General features: G+C 37.9%; 1 protein-coding gene across 1 annotated transcript in view; it reads right to left on the bottom strand.

The window, feature by feature from the left end:
- Positions 1-579: 579 nt before the first annotated feature.
- The window catches only part of AGPAT5 (1-acylglycerol-3-phosphate O-acyltransferase 5), a 60,067-nt gene continuing 41,152 nt past the window's right edge, over positions 580-19,494 (bottom strand). The window contains exons 6-8 of the mRNA XM_080585451.1: positions 18,909-19,070; positions 4,849-4,972; positions 580-3,142 (exon numbers count right to left, since the gene is read on the bottom strand). Coding sequence (XP_080441577.1) covers positions 2,917-3,142; positions 4,849-4,972; positions 18,909-19,070 — 512 coding nt within the window. The 3' untranslated portion in view covers positions 580-2,916. The remainder of the gene's footprint in view (positions 3,143-4,848; positions 4,973-18,908; positions 19,071-19,494) is intronic.

Here is a 19,494-nt window from a genome sequence, read left to right on the forward strand (position 1 = left end):
GCATAAGAAAATACTTGTGTGGAGTGAAATCTCTTTTATTAGGTGCACTGATAGAGCTGGAAAAATAATACATTTTTGAGAATGTACTTCGCTCCTCAGGTTTAATTCATCACTAAAACTTACATGGCATTTGCTAGTGAGATACACTTCATGTATTTGTTTGCAATACCTCTTCCCATCCCTTGCTTCTGCCCAGCCTGGTCATGCTGCCTGCCAGCGTTATCTATACAAGACCTATTGCAGCAGAGCCTGCTGGATTCCTGTTCAGCACTGTGGTACTGCACCTTAACAACCATTATTAATAAGGAACAACTGGTGCAGGTGAAAAAGCTAGTCCACTCCAGCTGGCTGCATGTTAGTTGGGTTAGAACCTAAAGCACAAATCGATTCTAACACATTTTAGGACAAAGTTGTTTTCTTTTCATTGACTCCTTCTCATATGAACCCTTCCATCAAGGACCTAAAACCACACACACAGCATTTCTTTTGTGAAGGGTTCCTGTTAACCCAAGTTACAAACATACAAATGCAGAAAAAAAAATGAACAACAAAAAAAAAAGAACAAGTAGACACGACAGAAAAGTTGAATGAGCATTGGCTCTTCTTATTTTAATGAAGAAATATTTCAAGTTAATATCAGTGCATATTTAGAAATAGCATGTGATACTCCCAACGCCAAACACATCAGCAAATTACAGTTTCAAAAATTTATAAATTAATTGCAAGGAAAAAAAAATTAAGAGTAACATAGAGAGTAACGTTCAAAATAAACATCCTGTTTGTTGCACTGCGTCAATTATATTCCTGGTAATTAAACAGCAAGGGAGGTCCAATAGTTTGTGGTAATTAGGCTCTCCAAAACAGCATTTCTTTTTCTACAAATGAGTTAAGCTGTTTGCATTTATTTTTGATGTGTAATTAAATGTTATTCTTAGCTGTTACAAAGAAATGTAATCATGTCAGAGTAAAATTTCATTCCATGATTCAAAATCAAACTAACACAGAAACACTGCCTTCTGGTTATACCCACTGGAAACAGTCAGCTGAGAATAGGAAGAACTATATGTGAGCACATTTGGCTGTTACATAAAATGGCTTTTTTTTCTGGTTTCACAGCCTCATAACAATACTGTTTTTCAACATTGTTCCCAGTCATTGTTTTTAAAACAGTTCATCAACATATCCTGAATCAATCACTGATATAAATAACTCCAGTGACAAAATCCATTATGGAAGGACACAGAACTGCAACCTGAAAGTTGTACCGAATGATTTTAAGGTGGAACTATTCTAATAAGAAAAACCACAACAAAATCCACAGAAAAAGCAGTATCTCCAATTAATTGGCAATGATGGAATCTGAAAAACTGTTATAATTTTAAGAGACATATTTTAATTCATGATGGGCTTTAATGCAAGACAAATCATACTGAAGCTAAAAAGAGATGCACATTTAAAGCTTGCAAGTGTGATATAAAAATATTCTCTATTTCTTTCATACAGGGAGTCTGATTTTCTTAATGGAAGAAGCTAAAATACATCCTCTTTCCTACCCCATCACTGTACATATAGACTATTCCCTTGATATCAGGAAATGGCATTTCCCCAACAAAAATATCAGCCATGTGAATCACAGACTTTCTGGTAGTAAGGGTTTGTTGATTTTGCTTTTTAAAGTATATTTTCAAGCAGGTGAAATACTGAAAAGATATGCATTTCTTTTGCTACTACAGTAGTGCAAGTCCTATACTTCAACCCCCGTACTTCAATCCACCCGAAGTCTGCATCGCCTAGGATGACTTGAAAACCTGGTGTGTGATATTACAACACTGAGACGATAGCCAGATTATGAAACATCAGGCTAAATCAGACTAGTAGGAAAAGGCACATGCTTCAGATTTTGCAGGGCTACCTGAAGGTTCCTCGTTACCATAACCCCTACTCCTGAAGCTGTAGTGAGACTGTGCTTTACCCAAATGGCACAGTTTGCTTCCAGAAAATTGTGAGGTAACAGGAAACTTCTGAGTGTTCGCTGCTGCTTATGGCACATGGACGCTACAGTTCTGTGAGCTCAGCCAAAACTCCCGACACACTACAGACAATGCAGACACAAGGTAGGCTACAGTCTGGTTAGGCTGCAAAATAAAAACTTAACATTTCAGTATACTGCATACATTCCTTTTATGCACAAATACAGGGTGCGCAAAATAAGCTATCTGCTCAGTAAGATTTAATGTTTTTCATATGTAAAATAATCAGCTAATACTGCAATATAATCAAAAATCATGCACTAGATAAACAGAGCTTCTTCCCCATGAACGGTAGTTCTCAGGAACGTTTGATTCTGCTTCAGGGAACATCTCATGATTTGCCAGCTTACTAGTCCCTTTTTTTCAAGAACACAGTATTTAGCTAAAACTGAAAAGCAAAATTCCAAAGGAAAAACAAGTTTTGATTTTAGTTGTGATACAGCTGAGATAGGTGCAACTGGACTGCTGCAATGCACCAAAGAGTAATGAAAATTCAACATGAATACCAGAGGAATAAATATATAACCTAAATTAATCTCTGTAAATACATTCACAGGTCCACTTAAGACACCCTTATGCACAACTCATACTTCATCGAATCTGCAGATAGAGATGGATGTTAGTTCATGGGGAAAGCAATTTATCATATGACTCAGTTTATCTGCCATTATTCCAGCAAAAATCAGTAGCAAATTTGAAAAACTAGATTTATTTTCCCCAGACCAACCACACAGAGGCTTAAGTCACAAATTCTATTATTTCCAATGTTCAATCAATAAGGCTTTATTTACACTTTTTTATTTTTTTTACTATAAATTCAGGAAAAAGTTTGGTGCAATGTGCAAGAAAAGACAGCACATCCCACTGATTGGAGACTAACATCTGCTTATGGTTTAATGCTAACCCACAGGCAGCCAATTAAAGTCCCATATATCCATGTTTTTACATAAAGTTTCCTTCCAGATTCTGTCAGAAGCATACTAGCAGTCAGGCCACCTAAAAACAGCAAGGATGGCAAAGTTTTCTTGAGGCTTAGTTTGGAATGAACACTTTTTCCAGGGAACTTATTTCTTCTTTTAGAATCCTTTGCATCATAAAACTCTATTAGTAACCTGTAAGTGGAGAAAAGTAGATCGTCAAATTTACGCATTAGAGTAAGAAGTTTTAAAGAACTTTATTTCATCCAATAACTACTTTTAATCACGTTATTTAAAAAACAATTTAACAGTAAGTAGCAGCTCATCTGTAGCAAGGTTAATCAACCAGCATGCTCTAAGAATATGATGCATTCAAAGTGATGTTATGCATCAGAGTACTCAATCTGAACCCTTGTGAGCAATATAAGCAGATTTTCCTTAGGGAATAATTTCAACATTGGATATAAAGGTTGAAAATTATCCTCCATATTTAGAATTTAGCAAATAAGACCAGAGTACCAAGCAATATCGTAAGATAAAATATCATACAGTTAATCAATAGAAACTGAAGTAGGAGGTAAAGTATCTTGGTGAAATAAGCTAATAAATAACCAGGGCTCACAAGACTTAAAATATTTTGGAAGTCAATCACGCTAGAGTAAAATGTGACAACATAGGTTTAGTAGCAATTTTTCTATTTTTGATAAACAGTAATAAATAGATTTGACAATTCTAGATTTCTGTTTTAAGCAGCTTTAAATTTGCATGACAGACTACTTTGGTCCCAGAAAGGGTATACCAGTCAACAGGAGTCTATGATGAGACACAGATGATCATGGTTCAGTTTTGCTGGTCTTCACTAGAAGACTACTTTTGGGATGCTGGACAGCCTTTTATTTTACATATCAGTTCCTTGTCTATGAAATGAAATTTGTACTTTCTTGCCTCTCAGAAGGGAATAAAAGAAAAATTACCTACTGATCCTAAACTCTAAGTCACTTTACTAATAGTGCCATGTTCACAGATAGGCATGTTAACTTTTACATAGATTCAAAGATCACAGGTCAAACTCATCCATTTATTTGCTTCCATGGAATGCCAGAACAATTTTAAAGCAGAACATACCTGAAAAACCTGTCAAATTTCTAACTCATACCATGCAGTCAGGGATTTAGAAAATAAACATATTCAGCTCTCTTAAATTGGACTTCAGACATGGCAAATTAAGCCATCATCTCTCAAACAAATACTTAAATCCCACATTCAGGCACATCTTCACTTTCGTTCCCTAGGTCCTGTTGGTGTGCTCATTAGTGACCTTATCCGGTGGTGCTGGAGGGAGCCAGGTACTTCTGCCATGACTCAAAGGTGGCTTGGATAGATAAAACTTGTACTTCACCTGATCTCCCCAGTGAAGGTAGGGATCTGTGGATTACAGAAGTTCTTATGCATTCTGACAGAAGATGCATAACCAATTTTGGCAAAAGAGACTAGGCCAAGACTAACCAAGGTTCGTAGGTATAACCCTAACACTGACGACTAGGCTAGAACCAAACTCCTTTTTGCTTGCTTGCCTACCTCGGGAATCTTACGCTTCTGGCTGCACATGGCTCAGACTCAGGAATATAAATAGAAACTATTCAGATGAGTCTGGCCTAGAACGTGGTTTTGCAGCTATTCAGTCTAAGGAAGGCCTAAAACCCCAGAATCCCAACCTTCTCAGCAAAAGCTTTAATCACAAAGGCATTACACAAAATATGCACAGGAGTACCAACACCACCTGTCTTCCGAGAGCCCTATAGCTTGCACTGCTGGTAACACAGAAATCATAGGCATATCTATTAATGGAAAAGGAGAACGCAAACTTCTTGAAACAGAAAGTTCTGCACATTGCTACTCACTTGTCCTTTATTTCAAAACGTTCATGAAGCCACCTTCTCATATACATCTGTTCTTCTGGAATGTCCTTCAGTTCAATTCGATCAATGAAAATGTGAACTCTTGGGCATTCCTTGCAAAGAAACTCTGAAAGAGAGCAAAACAACAGGACGGAGTTACAGAAACACTGTATGGCATTTATTAATCTAAAATAAGCTGAAAGTCTGACCTCACAGCTGTAAGTGTCTTGGAAGTTTAACTTCGGTTTTCAAAAGCCTTCCATTTTTATGTTTGGATCCTGAATACTTCACTCAACTTAGAAGCTGTCTGATCTACATGCTGTTAAAAAGGGCCTGCTATCAGGTGCAGCATGGAAAAATGTCCTAAAAAGACCAGCATGAAAAACCATTCTGCAGCGTGGGATGCCATAACTTCTCTGTGAGAAAGGTATCCAGCCTGCAATTTTGATCAGAGTTAGCGATCCTCTTTCCTTGTCTTTTTTAAAACCTAAATTATGTTTGCTCCTGGATGACAAAATCTGAGCAACAGTGATTTCCCAAACCATCTCCAGGAGGAAGTGGGCTTCAGTTTAAGTAATAACTTATAATTAAAGTATGCAATAGGGCAAAAGACTCAGAATAAAATGCTGCTTTCCAGTTTGCATACCTCCATTTTTCTTCTGTCATACAGAATCAACAAAGCTAAACACAGCCCTGTTGCATTCTCCTCTCCCCATTTCAATTTCTCCCTAGAAAAATTTAGCAAGCAAGCATTAAGCCAATTACTTTGTGGGATATTTTACGAGTAACAGGAGGTAAAAATATTGCCCACAAAAAATATTTGTGGCATGAAAAACCCACCAATATTTGCCTATTAAAAATTATTTGCATCTATCAGTAGCAAGGGGTATTGTATTAACAATAGCACCCCAATAGAAAATGATGTATGATGTGAGCACAGAAGTACTTGGAAATCTGGATAACCTTCATATTTTGAAAAGGGACCCAAAGTGCCTTCCAACAATACAGATGGGCAACAAATGTAATGCAGACTGGGTGGTCCCTTTAGGTTGTTGACATTTTTTTGGACAGCAGTGCAGATGTACCTCCTTAAGAGGAGGTTTTAGGATCTTCACATCGGTGGACTTTGACCTATAACTGTGAGGGGTATCTGGAAGAATGACTGTGAAAAATAATTGTCACTGCATGTACATTTTATTATTGTCCGCCAAAGCAGATGTCTCCCCATTTGCTTTCCTTCTTTACAGGATTATTCCATTTTTAAGGATGTTGCTGTAAAAGCAATCCTTATCATACACGAGAAATTGCCTTAAGGAATTTTAAGAGCATGTTCATGCAAATGTGTTTGTGTCCTTGTAAAGGGGGATGGCAGGAGAAGAGATAACGGGATCAGTAAAGTATTAGGGCATTTTGCTGCAGAAATTTGCAAGGTGCTCTGTGCAGCTCTGTCTAGTCCTCAGGCAGAGAGAGCCTCTCACTGAACTGCGCTTCAGCATGCAGAGAGAACACAGCCCACGCACCATCAAGTCAAGAAATGGGTGAGAGCTCTAACCAAAACCAGGTCCACCTCTTAGCTATGGCACAACAAGCACAACAGTCACTGAATACACCACTTTCCTTGAAGTTTTTGGCAAAGCCATTTAATAGCTACAGCTATTAGATGTCAGGCAAGTGACGTATTTGAAAGTCCAAATGATGGTAGGTGTAGACTACTGTCCTCAGGTTTATGCACAATGTTTTTCCTAACCAAGATGAAATCAAAGTTCACGTATCTGAAAACAGCTTTTTCCTCTTGCTTTTTTAATGGTAAGAAAGGATTTTCTCTGAGGATACTATCGAAACCACCATATGAAGGTCATTCACTCTATGCGCACCTAAAAGCATACTATTAATATTTTAAAATGTTGGACATATTATCCATGTCTTAAACGCTTAAAATGTTCACTGATGTATAAATCCTCTTTGGAGTCGTATTACCTATTACGTGGAGCACTCTAAAAATATGCAAAACTGTATTATAGAAAAAAAATGCCTGGAAGCCAAATGATATGGTCTTTTTTGTAGCACAATACAAAGTATCTATGCTGTGCATATTCAGCTGTGGCTGCAGACCTAGCTTTAGAGTATACTTAAAATGTTCTCTGCATTGTATAGTATACGTTTCTTTTGCTTCGTAGCAAATAGGTTGTTCTGTACAGGAACAAACAGCTCTTTCTTGATGTTATTTATAATCTCAGTTATAAATTATTAAGGAAAATTACCAAACAAAAATCTAATAGGATTGTTAATAGCCATGTGATATTTTAAAACCTAATGTTATGCTTCTTAAAAACTATTGATATTTGGTTAAAGATAGCAACAGAGTACGTTATAAGCAATAAGCTCAAGCTAACAAAAATGGAATAAGCATAGAAATTTCAAAAGGAACACCTTCCCCCACAAAAGTCTGAAATGCAGCAGCTCTACAAACCTGCCTGGAAAGCAAAAACCCTTCCACAAAATCCTAAGCCTTGTTGCTGTTTTTTTCTACTCCCAAATTCCAGTACAACCTCATTCTTACTACTTGCTGGTCTTCTTCAGTCAGTTTAAATTTAGTCCAATTACATGAAGATCCTAAAACCTCCTCTTAACTTCCCACTTACGTAAATCCCAATGCCTTTCTCCACAGCCTTTCAACTGAGGCTCAGTACTGTGTAATCTGCAGCTAGAGGTGCTTCCCAAAGAGGACCAATATTCTCACCCATCGATTCGAGGCATATTTTATCCAAAACCTGGACATGCAGTACATCTGCAGATGACGTCGTAATGCGTTCAATCAAGCTAGTCAGGGAACCTGACTAGTCTTTAATTATCCAATTCATTTCAGGGTCTAATGCAACTAATCCCATTTTTTTAGATGCATAATGTCACTGCAACCGCTTAAGAACACCAGTGGATAAGAACAATTTATTGAGAGGTTGGTTTTTATTGAAGAAACAGCTGGATTTTATTACCACAGCCTCTAAAGGTTTGTGGTGGTCCCATGACCCTCAATTTCACATTAGCTTAACTCCCAAAAGACTTGTGCAATTAAGCTAAGAAACAAAATCTTATTGAAGCAATTTATTATGTGCAAATTACATCCAACTTCAGGCACACTAGCCCTTAAGGCCAACATCTGATAGGCTTTTCAGATCCCTGAACTTGCCAGAATTTGTTATAATTAACAGCAGGAACAAGTAAGACTGAATTTTCCTTCAAAAGACAAAACACAAGTGCAAATCATGCATTATAATCAAACATCATACTGGGGACAGTGTTAGTCAATCAAGAACCAACCATGATTTGGCCGAAATGAACCCCAACAACTTGTGTGGGAGCCAAGTGGACTGACTTTCATATGGGAGATAGAAAGTTTTATTAGGAAATTATCTGGCTATATAATGGATCCAAGTGCAGAATGTTTATCATGCTTTTAATGACCAATCACAGCAGAAGGAAAGAATTCAAAATAAAAAAAGTGCATTTTTGTCCTTAAACTGTGGATTTCCAGCCCTCCTCCTGTGGGACAGAATACACACTAACCCAGGACTGAAGGAATCAATGCAGAATTAGGATTAATGTAAGGGATGCAACAGCCTCCAGAAAAGCAATCAGATTCCCAGACTTTTTTAATTTCCAACAAATATTTTGCGTGCCACATTTTGCTTGCTGGGACTTTCACAAAATTCTGTCAGTTTGAAAGTCTTCACCTTCAAAAGCCAATTAATTCATTTTTTTTTTTTCAATTATCAGCATTACCAGGGAAGGTGAGGGAAAGAGAGAAGCTCCAAAACATAAACATACCTGCTACTGAGAAGGAATATATAAACGACTTTACAACACCTTTCCCTTAATGATATCACAGTTCATTCCACCACCCTAATTCATTTGTCTTGACAGTGATGTTGCACTCAGACATTCCAGTTTTCAAGTACTATTGAAGTCTATTTTTACAGGCACTTTAAATATGACAGCACTAAAGTAGCTCAGATTTCATCCTCCCACATTGACTCTTTTATTGCTTCATAATTATTGCCAAAGTCCTCCAAAATTAAGAAAGGGCAAACTGAAGCCCGACATGGTCATGTCCACCTAAACAGGCCCCAATTCTCTCCTATTTTAATGGACTTTAGTAATGTTTGCAATAAGGTGAAAGTGGTATCACAGGAAACTGAAATCTGAATTATGTATTTTTACTCTAAGGAACTAATATTTCAAACACATAACGATGCACCTCCTTCAGTAACAAAACACTGTGTGTTGTGTTGCATATGGTTTTACAGGCAAAACCGTGACAGCAAAGACATATTCTTCTCTGAATTGGAAATTTAAAAAGTGAAGAAAGCATCTTGTCTGGACCTAAACATTAAGCTACCAAAGCAGTTTGTAAATTATCTTTCCTTTAAAGAAAGAAATCCCATCTCTCTGTTTTCATTTATTTTGTACACCAAATTAACAACCGATTGGCAAAACAAACACAAATTTAAGTGCTGCATTGTTTCTCAGCTCCATGCTTTCCATCACCTCAAGTTGAGCTGCCACAAAACTATTTCCCTGCCTGCTATGACAAAATAAAGCAGTGGTGGAACAAAACAGCACTAGACGGGAAAGCAAACACTGAGGGCAGAGTGAAGTCTGCTCAGCCAGGTTAACCTGGGGGACCAGGGAAGGAGCTGGCAGCACCCACACCTGCTGGTGCTGCTGATGGAGGGGAGCACGGAGGAGATGCTGTGCAGGATAAATTCAGGCTTCAAACTGGGAGACAAGCCTGGCTGTGGAGAAAAGCACTCCCAGAAGTACCGGCAGTCCCGCGTGCGAGGCTGAGATGTGAGCAGAGATCAGAGCCTCTGATTGCAGCGGAGGGAGTAAGCATGTTAGGAGCTGGAGGACCCTTAGAAACAAGAAAAATGGGATGTCCCATGAATCTTAATTAAGCCAGGGTGGTGGCAATGACAACTGAAAAGGTCTTAGATACTTCAGATAGAAGCTGGGAAAAGTAAAAGGTCAAGAAAAGCAACCATTTAGGCTGACATAAGATGAGGTGGATGCAACTAAAATTCAGTGTGAGAGCAAAACTCAGAAGTGCCTTTACACCAACACAAGAAGCCTAAACATGAAGACAGGAGGACGAGAATTCTTGTCCTCAAGAGACTATCCCTATGAAGCAGGTATCCCAGTGACCTTGAAGGAGCACACAATGTTAACTGGCTACCAGATTTACTGGCATGACATAGCATGATGCACAGGCAAGGGCATGGCAGTATGTGTGAAGGACTATATAAAGAGTAATAGTATAAAGACAGTACAAGACGACAAGCAAAATTAAATTACTGTGTATCCTCTAATAAAATACTTATTAGATATATTAAATTATGTCGAGGTCATCTTATTAAAAAGATGATAAGCTCGATAATAGTGATGGATGATAAGCTTGATAATAGTGTTGAGAAAGTGTTAAGCCAGACTGAGCGCTGCAATTTCAGGGCTGCCAGCAGGAGTGTGAGATTCCAGCTGCCTTGATTGAACTGTATCAATGCTTCATCAGGATGAAGTGCAGAGGGGAAAAGAGAGAAAGAGAAAAGAAAATATTTTTTTTTCCTGTAACAATTACTTGCAGAACCCACAAGAAAAGATGCCACTCCTGATGTGGTCTTGAGTTGTGCACAGTATTAGTGAAAAGTGGTCTGCAAAGACAGTACAATTACGTTCAGCATTGTAGAGAGTCTAAATAAGTGTAGAACACACACACACATAATTAAAGGAACTGTATAGTTGGGGGGGAAAATAGGAGGGAGAAAAAGAAAAGTGGCAAAACACAACAGAAGAAACAGTTGAAAGGAAGGCAGCCTAGAGACTGTTAAAAAAATACCAAACCCCAGCAAAACTTAGAAACCCACATAAAACATGTGCAAAACAAACAAACAAAGAAAAAAGTGGTCTGAAACCCACATGCATGGTTGAATGGGAAAATTTAGGATGCTACTGCTATATTCCTACCTTCTGTTGGAGAAATAGAAAGCTTGTCCAGAAAAGGAAAACCATAAATCAGCTCATGTCAAATGCAAATATAAAATTAAGAGAATTGAAAAAGAACTTTAAAAATCCAAAGGATGCTCTAATAATTGTACTTTTTGAATACATCAAAAGCAGTAAACCAGCTAAGGCACTAGTGGGACTGCTGGATGACAAAGGTACGAAGAGCAGCACTCAGGGTAACGTATAAGACCATGTAAGAGAAGCTCAAATACCTGTTTAGACTTCCCTTTCTTGCTGAAATTGTTTGATTCCTACGCCCGTTGCATTCTTTGTACCACACTGCTCAAAGGAACTAGATCAATAAGTAAACACACAGAAATTATTAGACTAAATAAACAAGTTAGATGTCAGGAAGTCACTAAAATCAGACAGCATTCATCCAAAAGCTCTCAAATGTGGAATTCAGAAACAAAGATGTGTAACCTATCAGCGCAAACAGCCACTGTGCCAGAAAAATGGGGGGTTTCCCTTCTACAAATGAGGGCTTTAGAGATGATGCTGGGAAATACAAACCAAAGAGTCTTACATCCCCGGGTAAGATAGCAGTCTATAATAAGATCACTAAGCACAGAGATAATCACAGTCTGTTGGAAAAGGTTTGGCATGGTTTCTGCAAAGGGAAATCCTGTCTCACCAATTTGCTGGCTTTCTACCACAGTGTCAAGGAGCAAGCGGATAAAGGGGATTCAGTGGACATGATATATTTGAATTTTCATAAAGCCTCTGTCAGGGTTCCACACTGAAGGCTATTAGAGAAATTAAGCTGCCATGGGATTAGGGAAAATGATGTTTTATAGACCGAAAGCTGCTTAAAGGAGAGGAAGCAAATGGAGGGACTTAATGATCACTTTTCAGGACTGAAAAAAAGAGCAACTGGAGTTCTCCAGAGGCTGATGCTAGGATTGGTTTTATTCCTCATCATGACCAATGAGCTGAAGAAGGGGCAAACAGTGAAATCTCCATTTTTTTAGATGTTTTTCAGAAGATCTTAAACTCTTTCGGGCAGTCAAATGCCAGGTTGGTGGTGAGGAACACCTAAAAGACCTCCAAACTGAGCAAATGGGGCAAAAATGCAGCAGCTGAGCCTCAGCCTAAATAATTACGGGGGAAAATAATTGGAACTCTGATTACATGATGCTTAGCTTGGACTTGGTGGTTACAATTTGGGAGGTCAGTGACCATTCTCTGAAATTATCCTCTCAATTGAGTAGCAGATGCCTCAGATTCCCCCAAATACTGGGCAGCATCAACAAGGACACTGAGAGCAGGGCAAAAGTGTCACTTTGCAGCTACATAAAAAGATTGAATCCACTTTTTAAATACTGTTTGCAATTTTGGTCTCTGTATCTCAAGGAGGATGTGGTGGAATTAGAGAAGGCTACTGCAGAAAGGGACAACTAAAACATTTAAGGATAAAAAGCACCAGCATTCGAAACAAGGAGACATTAAAAAGGCTGAATTTTCATTTTGGAGAAGGGAAGCAGAGAGAAAGATAAGAAAACTTGAAAAAATAGACCAAAGATCTTGAAGACGGCAGGTAAGAACTGTATCTCAACAAATCCTGCAATTTCAACTGTAAATAACCATACTTCTCTACCTTCGTAAAGATATCCGGATCTAAAGAACCTTTAAAAATTACTATTAGAAAATGGTGCCTATACTTTTCTGTACGGGCACTAGCACTGGTGAGCAGTAGAGTGTCACTGTACTCAGTCCTGCTGACACAAGATGGTGTCTGATGAAGACCCATAGTCCTCGCACATCATAGTGCAGTGAAATAATCTTTGAGTGGTTTTAATCTGTTATTCTAACAGATGCACTCTGGCCTTTGTGCTGCTCCATAATGATTTGTGAATACTGTATGTTGGCCAAATTAGCAGGAGGTTTCCTACAAAAGTATGAAAGTTTTGATCAATAGGCTGCCAGCAACAGAGCCTGGATCAGATTAGGTCTGTGGATAACATCTAAAGGGTTCCACAGATGGTAACTGGAAAGAAGGAGATTTATGAGGCTCACTGTATGGATATTTGCATCTTCCTTGGAACATTTTGGAAGTTTCAGAAATGGAAAAAACAGTTTTGACACACATACAAGCAAGAAAAGATACAAGGATTGGAACAGTTCAGAACAATGATCTCTAGCAAATAAACAGGATCTGTTAGGAACTATGCCAGTACTGTTAGTATTGATGTTTTTCCCTTTTCTTCAGATAGTCTGTTTTGATAAACAGGGAACAGTACCACAAACATTGTAGAAAAAAAGGACTCTGATGCACATACAAAAAAGCACGAATAAACACAGGCTCTCCAAGCAGCAACATATTTCTGGCCAAACCTGACAGTGTGAAGAAGTTAAAGTTATTTTTGTTATCCTCAGGGTTTAAATACACTTCTGTATAAAGAGCAGGAGTTCCTCAAGCTGTTGTACATAAATGCTGCCTGGGCAGCTGAACGCTTCCTTGCACATGTGCATGAAGCCCATGGCGCAGCACAGTTCTGTAAATCTGCAGTGTAAATACTTTCAAAATCCTCTTTGTGGAGCAAAAGTTAGAAGATGCTTGTGTGTCTTCTGATTACACATTCCCAAAGGGAAGCTACGGATACCTACAATCAGCAGGAGCTGCCTGAAAATAATGGAGATGTACAAGGTCCTAGTTTATGATCAGATGAACAAACTCCTTGGGCTCCCAGGGACACCGGAGGGGTTACTACTCCCATTCAGGGGCTGCTAGTAACACACAGAAGCAGCATCCACAAGTGATTGTCATTTGGGGAGACGAAGTATCGTTTATGCTTGTCTTATTCTTAAAAAACCTCCTCAGGCATCCAAGTTGGGTTGTTGTTGGAGACAGGAAATGGCTCCAGAGACTCCAAATCCCTTTCTATTCTTGTTTTGAGGTAGGTAAATAAACAGAGGTGCTAGTCATTCTGGCACTCATGCTCAGTTAGACTTTTCTCTGGTTTTTGGAGTCCTATGAAGACCTACAGCAAGGCCCGTACTCCCATAAAATGATGCTGTTGTTTGGTGAAATGTCATTATTCTCAAACAGAACTACAATGTAACTGTTACAGTAGTAAAAGACTTTTCATCTACCAAGACAGCCCTTATCTGCAGAGTATCAATGCACAAATGCAAATCTGTGCTCAAGGTGTCACTTCAAATAAATCATCCCAAAATTAACAGACAGGCTTTCATGCTACTCAAACTACTTTTAATAGGAAATGACAAGGGTTCTATAGTCCTAGTCCTATGGAAGACAAGTGAAAATGCATTCAGTTTAAAACTGATTGATCATTTACTTTCCTTATGGCACCAGGTGAAATCATTGTATTAAAACGTGTCATATTTTAATACTTAATAAAACCAGGGTTTTCCTTTAAAGAAAAATTGTAAGACAGAATATCACTAGAACTATGTTGCTGGTTATTATCAAAATTGCTCCAAATATTTCAATGGAAAAATTACATTATGAAATATGAAACGCAGTTAGTTTTTGCTTGAACAGATGCAGTATGACAAGTTCATGACATGAAATTTACTACAAACGTTAAAAAGCCATCTAATACTTGACACAAATTTCACCAACGCTGATGTCCAGCCTCAGTTGTAATTTACATCCTTTCAATTGCTCTAAAGTAATTACCATTTAATTTTCAATATTTCTTCGTGCAATAAGATGACAGCTAGCAGAGATCTGAACAGATTAGTCAGTTCATCGCTATAAATCTTACTTTTGACTGGTTTATATTCCTATTATTGTTTATCATTTAAAAAAAAAATTTTTTTTCAATTCTTTCAGCACTTCTATAACCACGTGCTTGTTATCATTCTGTGGATATTGAAAGACAATAGATATGATCAAATTTGGGCCAAAGTCCAGACAAAGACTGGTTTCTATTGCTCCAGTTTCTTTGCTATTGTTCTGTACTTCAGCGTCTAACTGGGTCCTAACAAAAGTACAGGCATTTGGAAAAGCGTAATTTCCCCCAGGGAAGTTAGACCAGTTTGACCTCCTCAAATTATACTGATCAAAGTGATGTACCGATTTTCAGAAATGCACACACATACACGCGCTTTCAAAGTGTTTGTTCTGGAATTGATATACAGCAGAGTCAATAATTCTCAGGAATTCCTCTGACTTCTTTAAGACGGAGTCTACATGTACTTGCCATTTTTATTCAATGTTTATCATTGTCACATGCTGCTATTTCACACACGCTTTCTTCTACAAAGGCCAGATAAATACCATCTGCTTATGGTAAAACCTCCAGGCTTCAGGCAGAATAATAAAGATGTAAATGTGTACATAATACTCTTTCAGGTGCAAGAATGACAACAGTTCCCACGTCCCGTGAGACCTACCCCTTAACACCAGGCAAAGCTGGATGTGAACACTCAGCACATTCATTTGGAAGGAGGAAAATCAGGTTCTTTCTTTTTTTCCCCCAAAAAACAGAACGATAGTATTTTATTTAGTGATAGTATAGTAAAGTATTATCAACAAGTCCAGCACAAGTGTTTCTCCCTCTCCTTTTTCCTTCTAAATTGTACTTTCAGCATTTAAACCTAAATTGCATCTTAATAGTGCTTAAGTGCTCATATGATTATATGGATCTTATTCTAATGATCGCAAATTAATGCAGTCTGGTAGCGTGGTCTTCCCTAAGTGGTCCATCATGGTCTGTCATTAATGAACTGGACAAACCATCTTCAGCACTAAGAGAGGGAAGAAATCTGTGGGAAAGTGTTATTCTTCAGAAAGGCTGCCATGTGTGGGACAAACTTCCACTGGAAATGTACCAAGATCCAAACTTGTTGGAAAGAAAAGGAATGAACGATAGATAAATGGTAGGAAAAAGCAAAACAAAACACAAAATGCAACCGTTAGCTACAATTGAAAGTGAAGCACTAAAAAAAAGCAACATCCCTGTCTACAACCACTAATTAAATCTGATGTCTTCTAAAACAGAATTTCCAGTTGGAAAGTGCCAACTAAATATGAAATGAATAAATATTGACAAAAAATTCAACACATCTGAAAGAATATACTATAACAATTTGGCTGTTTTAAAAGGCAGCATGCTATCAAATGTTCCTGGCATTCACTGCTCCAAGCACTAATGCAGAAAGGATGGTGAATGTTGTCTTCCCAGTTGCTAGTATATAATGTTTTGTTTCGGTCCCATTGGACAAGTAAATATTATGATATCGAAGCTTTCTGGAGTGAAAAAAAATATTTTTTTTCTAAGACAAGCTATTTAAACTAAGAGTTCCACATTACAAAATTTAAAATGCAATTACTTTTTCCTCCGATTTTCTTTTCAGTTCAGCTTATTAACGCTATTTCCTTGATAGAGCATGATAGTACAACTTACAGGCACTAAAATGTTCCTTTTAACCTGCTCTGTTTACTACTGAAGACAGTAGCCAAGAGCCAATCCCTGGAAAAGTACGTAGTTTTGTTGTTGGTGTTGTTTGTTTTGTTTATTTTTTTTCCCAGAAGTGACACCGGCTCTTCTGAAGAATTGACATTTACTGAACTGAAAGCAAAATGCATGTCAAGAAACACATTGTGTGGAACTCAGATATCATTCACATGGGAAATGTCATACTATGGAAAACAGAGTCCTCAAGTAAAGTTGAGTTTATCAGAAGTTTGTTTTCCATGCAATAAATTTCAATCAGAGTTGCTAGACTGAAAAAGACACGTCAACCTTATCTTTTAAAAATCCCCAGGATCGTACTACCATTTTGTTCTGATGTTCACGAAAAACAAAATTTTCATTCAGCACTGACACATATATGAAATGTTCATATGAATTGCACACCAGAGAGGCATTTTATACCTCGTCGTAGTACTGTACAGAGCAAAAATGATAAATAATCTTAAATGTCTAACAATCAATTCCTGTTATTGTAGTATATTCGTAGACAGACCAATTGTTGGGCTGTTGCAGAACAAATATTGAAGTGATCTTGAGTCTTGAGAACATAAATTATTTTTTCTTCTATTTTGTGTCTGGAGGGTCTAAAGGAATGACAGCTATGTTCCGCTCTGTAATTTATAAAGTGTCCTTAATCTACATAATTTATATTATATGGAATACATTTGACTGCCACAATAACTTGGAATGTTCTGGATGGATATTTCATTTATCTACTCTGTAATGGATAACAACTGGTTGGCTTCACTTCATTCTGCTTTACTAGCTTTATTGTTACCAAAGTCTGAGACAGTAATTATCCCAGCCCTACCAGCAAGGCTGATACACCCATGAGGGATATGCAGTCCTGCTGTGGAGTCCTGAGAAGGCTGGATGTGGAGTGGTCACCCCAAAACCATCTGATTACCACTTGACACCAGACACAAGAAGCAGCCAACAGGGAAAATCAGTTTGTTAGTTCCGTTTACATAATTATACCATGTTTCATGCAAACTGAATTCATTTTTCATGCAATTTCATTCTATTTTTCATGCAAAAATTCAATAGGTGAAGAGGGCTCATAAAGAATTTGAACATTTGCCATTTTATCAATAAGTAATGATATTTTAATAGCTTAATTAACCATCAGGCAGTGAAAAGTCCAGCATGAAAGTGGTTGAAACTGCCTAATAATCAAGTCATGAAACAAGATATGCTGCAGGGAAGAAGGGGAAATAATTCTATTTGTTTTAAATGAAATCTTGGGTGACAGGAAAAGAGTAAGGCTGCCAGTCTTCTAGGGAGTCTGTAATAGGGTCATAAGGTATTTTGAAAAAAAGTCATGAACTTTACATCGTAAAATTTGCAAAACTATGATAAAAAAATGCCTAAAAGAAAGCATGTTAAATCATAAAAAGCACTTTCAATACTTAACCATAAAACTATCCTAAGAACTAACAGAACAACACAAGTGTTGAGTTAATACATGGTGTTAATAGTTATATTTCTCACCTATTCAGAATTTTAAATAGGGTGAAAATGTAAAAACAGACAATTCCAGAACTTCTAAGGAACATGCACCTGGACAGAGTTCATATGAACTTTACACCACCTCAAGAAGTTATATCCGCCAATGAAGTTAGCTATGAAGTTACCTGCAAGCCCCTCAGACAACACTGAGCCCTTGCCCACAAGGGTGAACTAATGTGGCATATTTTCCCCTTAGTATCAGTAGTGCAAAAGACTTGAAAGTATCATTGTGAGCCAGCTAGCAACAGACAGCTGTGCAGATATATGGTTGAGCGATCCATCAACTACAAACGGAATGAAAGATGCTATTTGGCCCTCCAGTGATGGTGCAGGTAACTGAATTATTTAAAACAAAACAATGACAACAAAAAACAGCAACAACCCACCACCAAGCACAAAACCCATCAAACCCCAAAGCCTTCTGTCCCAGTTTTCCCCATCAGATACTCCAGAACTTAACTTTTTGGTGAGTTAACTGAAGGTATGTACAACTAATTTTCCCCAGTCTCTTAAAGTGCTATAAGTGGTTAAAGTACTACAGCAAGTAAAGCTCACTTGCATAAAATGCTTTGAGTGTTTATCAAATTGCTGGGCATATTCAGCAACTTGAAAAATTACAAATAAAATATATTACTACATATTTTCCCTTTAAAATGTATGCATTTCAGCAATTATATCACATTTGCACACATGTAGCAAAGCAGGGAGAAAGAGAGAATTTACAATCAGGCCAAATGCCAGTGCTAGAAGAAACACAAAGGTGAACACCACCTGCTGCCTATGGATTCAAGATCATTTGAACTCCAAAGACTACCTGCAGATAGAATTTGACCATAAATATATTCTCTGTGAGGAGTAGGGAAGAGAAGGAGCAGTAGATCTTGTGGGTAGGTATTATAAAGCCGAGTCACTAGTCAACACTGCCCTACCAAGGAGCGGTAAGATGGCTAGAGCACTGTGGAGATTATCTTCCGAGCATTGCAAAGCACCTGTGGTGGTTTTTGTATATCAACAAGCACATGTCTGCAGCATGTCTAATATAAATCAACACACCTGTCATAGATGGCGCCAGTTTTCTTTGCCCTTTGTGGTCCACGGTACCTTCATATGCTACAGTCACATCATAAACTGCATCCAGATAGTCCTTCATTGTGTCGATGGCTACATGAGTTGCCTTCACGCGTGGTGTTAGCACATGCTTTAATATAGCAAGTCCTAGGGAAAAAAAAGAAAAAAAATATTACAGGGTTTGAAAGTAATTTGGGCTACACTCACAAAAGGAACATCATGCCAACAACCTTGGCACCCCCACTCAAAGTCACAAAAGGATTATTTTTAATCTCCAGTTCTCAGTTGAGAGAGAGCATGTGTGCACATCGCATTTGTTCTACTGAATGCATGTAGAAGATGAAACAAATCTTACAGGACATTAATGACAGACAGGCTGCTCAACAAAAGAGTCCTCAGTACAGCTGCTGCTCTAAAAGTAGTGATAGTTTTAACATGGCTCATATGTGCTGAAAAAGCATTTCTCCTCATCGTTTATGTTTGTCCAATTGAGAAAAAAAAATTAGCTGAGAATTATCAAACAGAACATCACCTCCTGATAGCCTGTCTCAGAAACAGGTTTGGTAAATGA

The sequence above is a fragment of the Anser brachyrhynchus genome (genome assembly GCF_964034855.1).
Source record: "Anser brachyrhynchus genome assembly, chromosome: 3".
Taxonomy (NCBI): Eukaryota; Metazoa; Chordata; class Aves; order Anseriformes; family Anatidae; genus Anser; species Anser brachyrhynchus.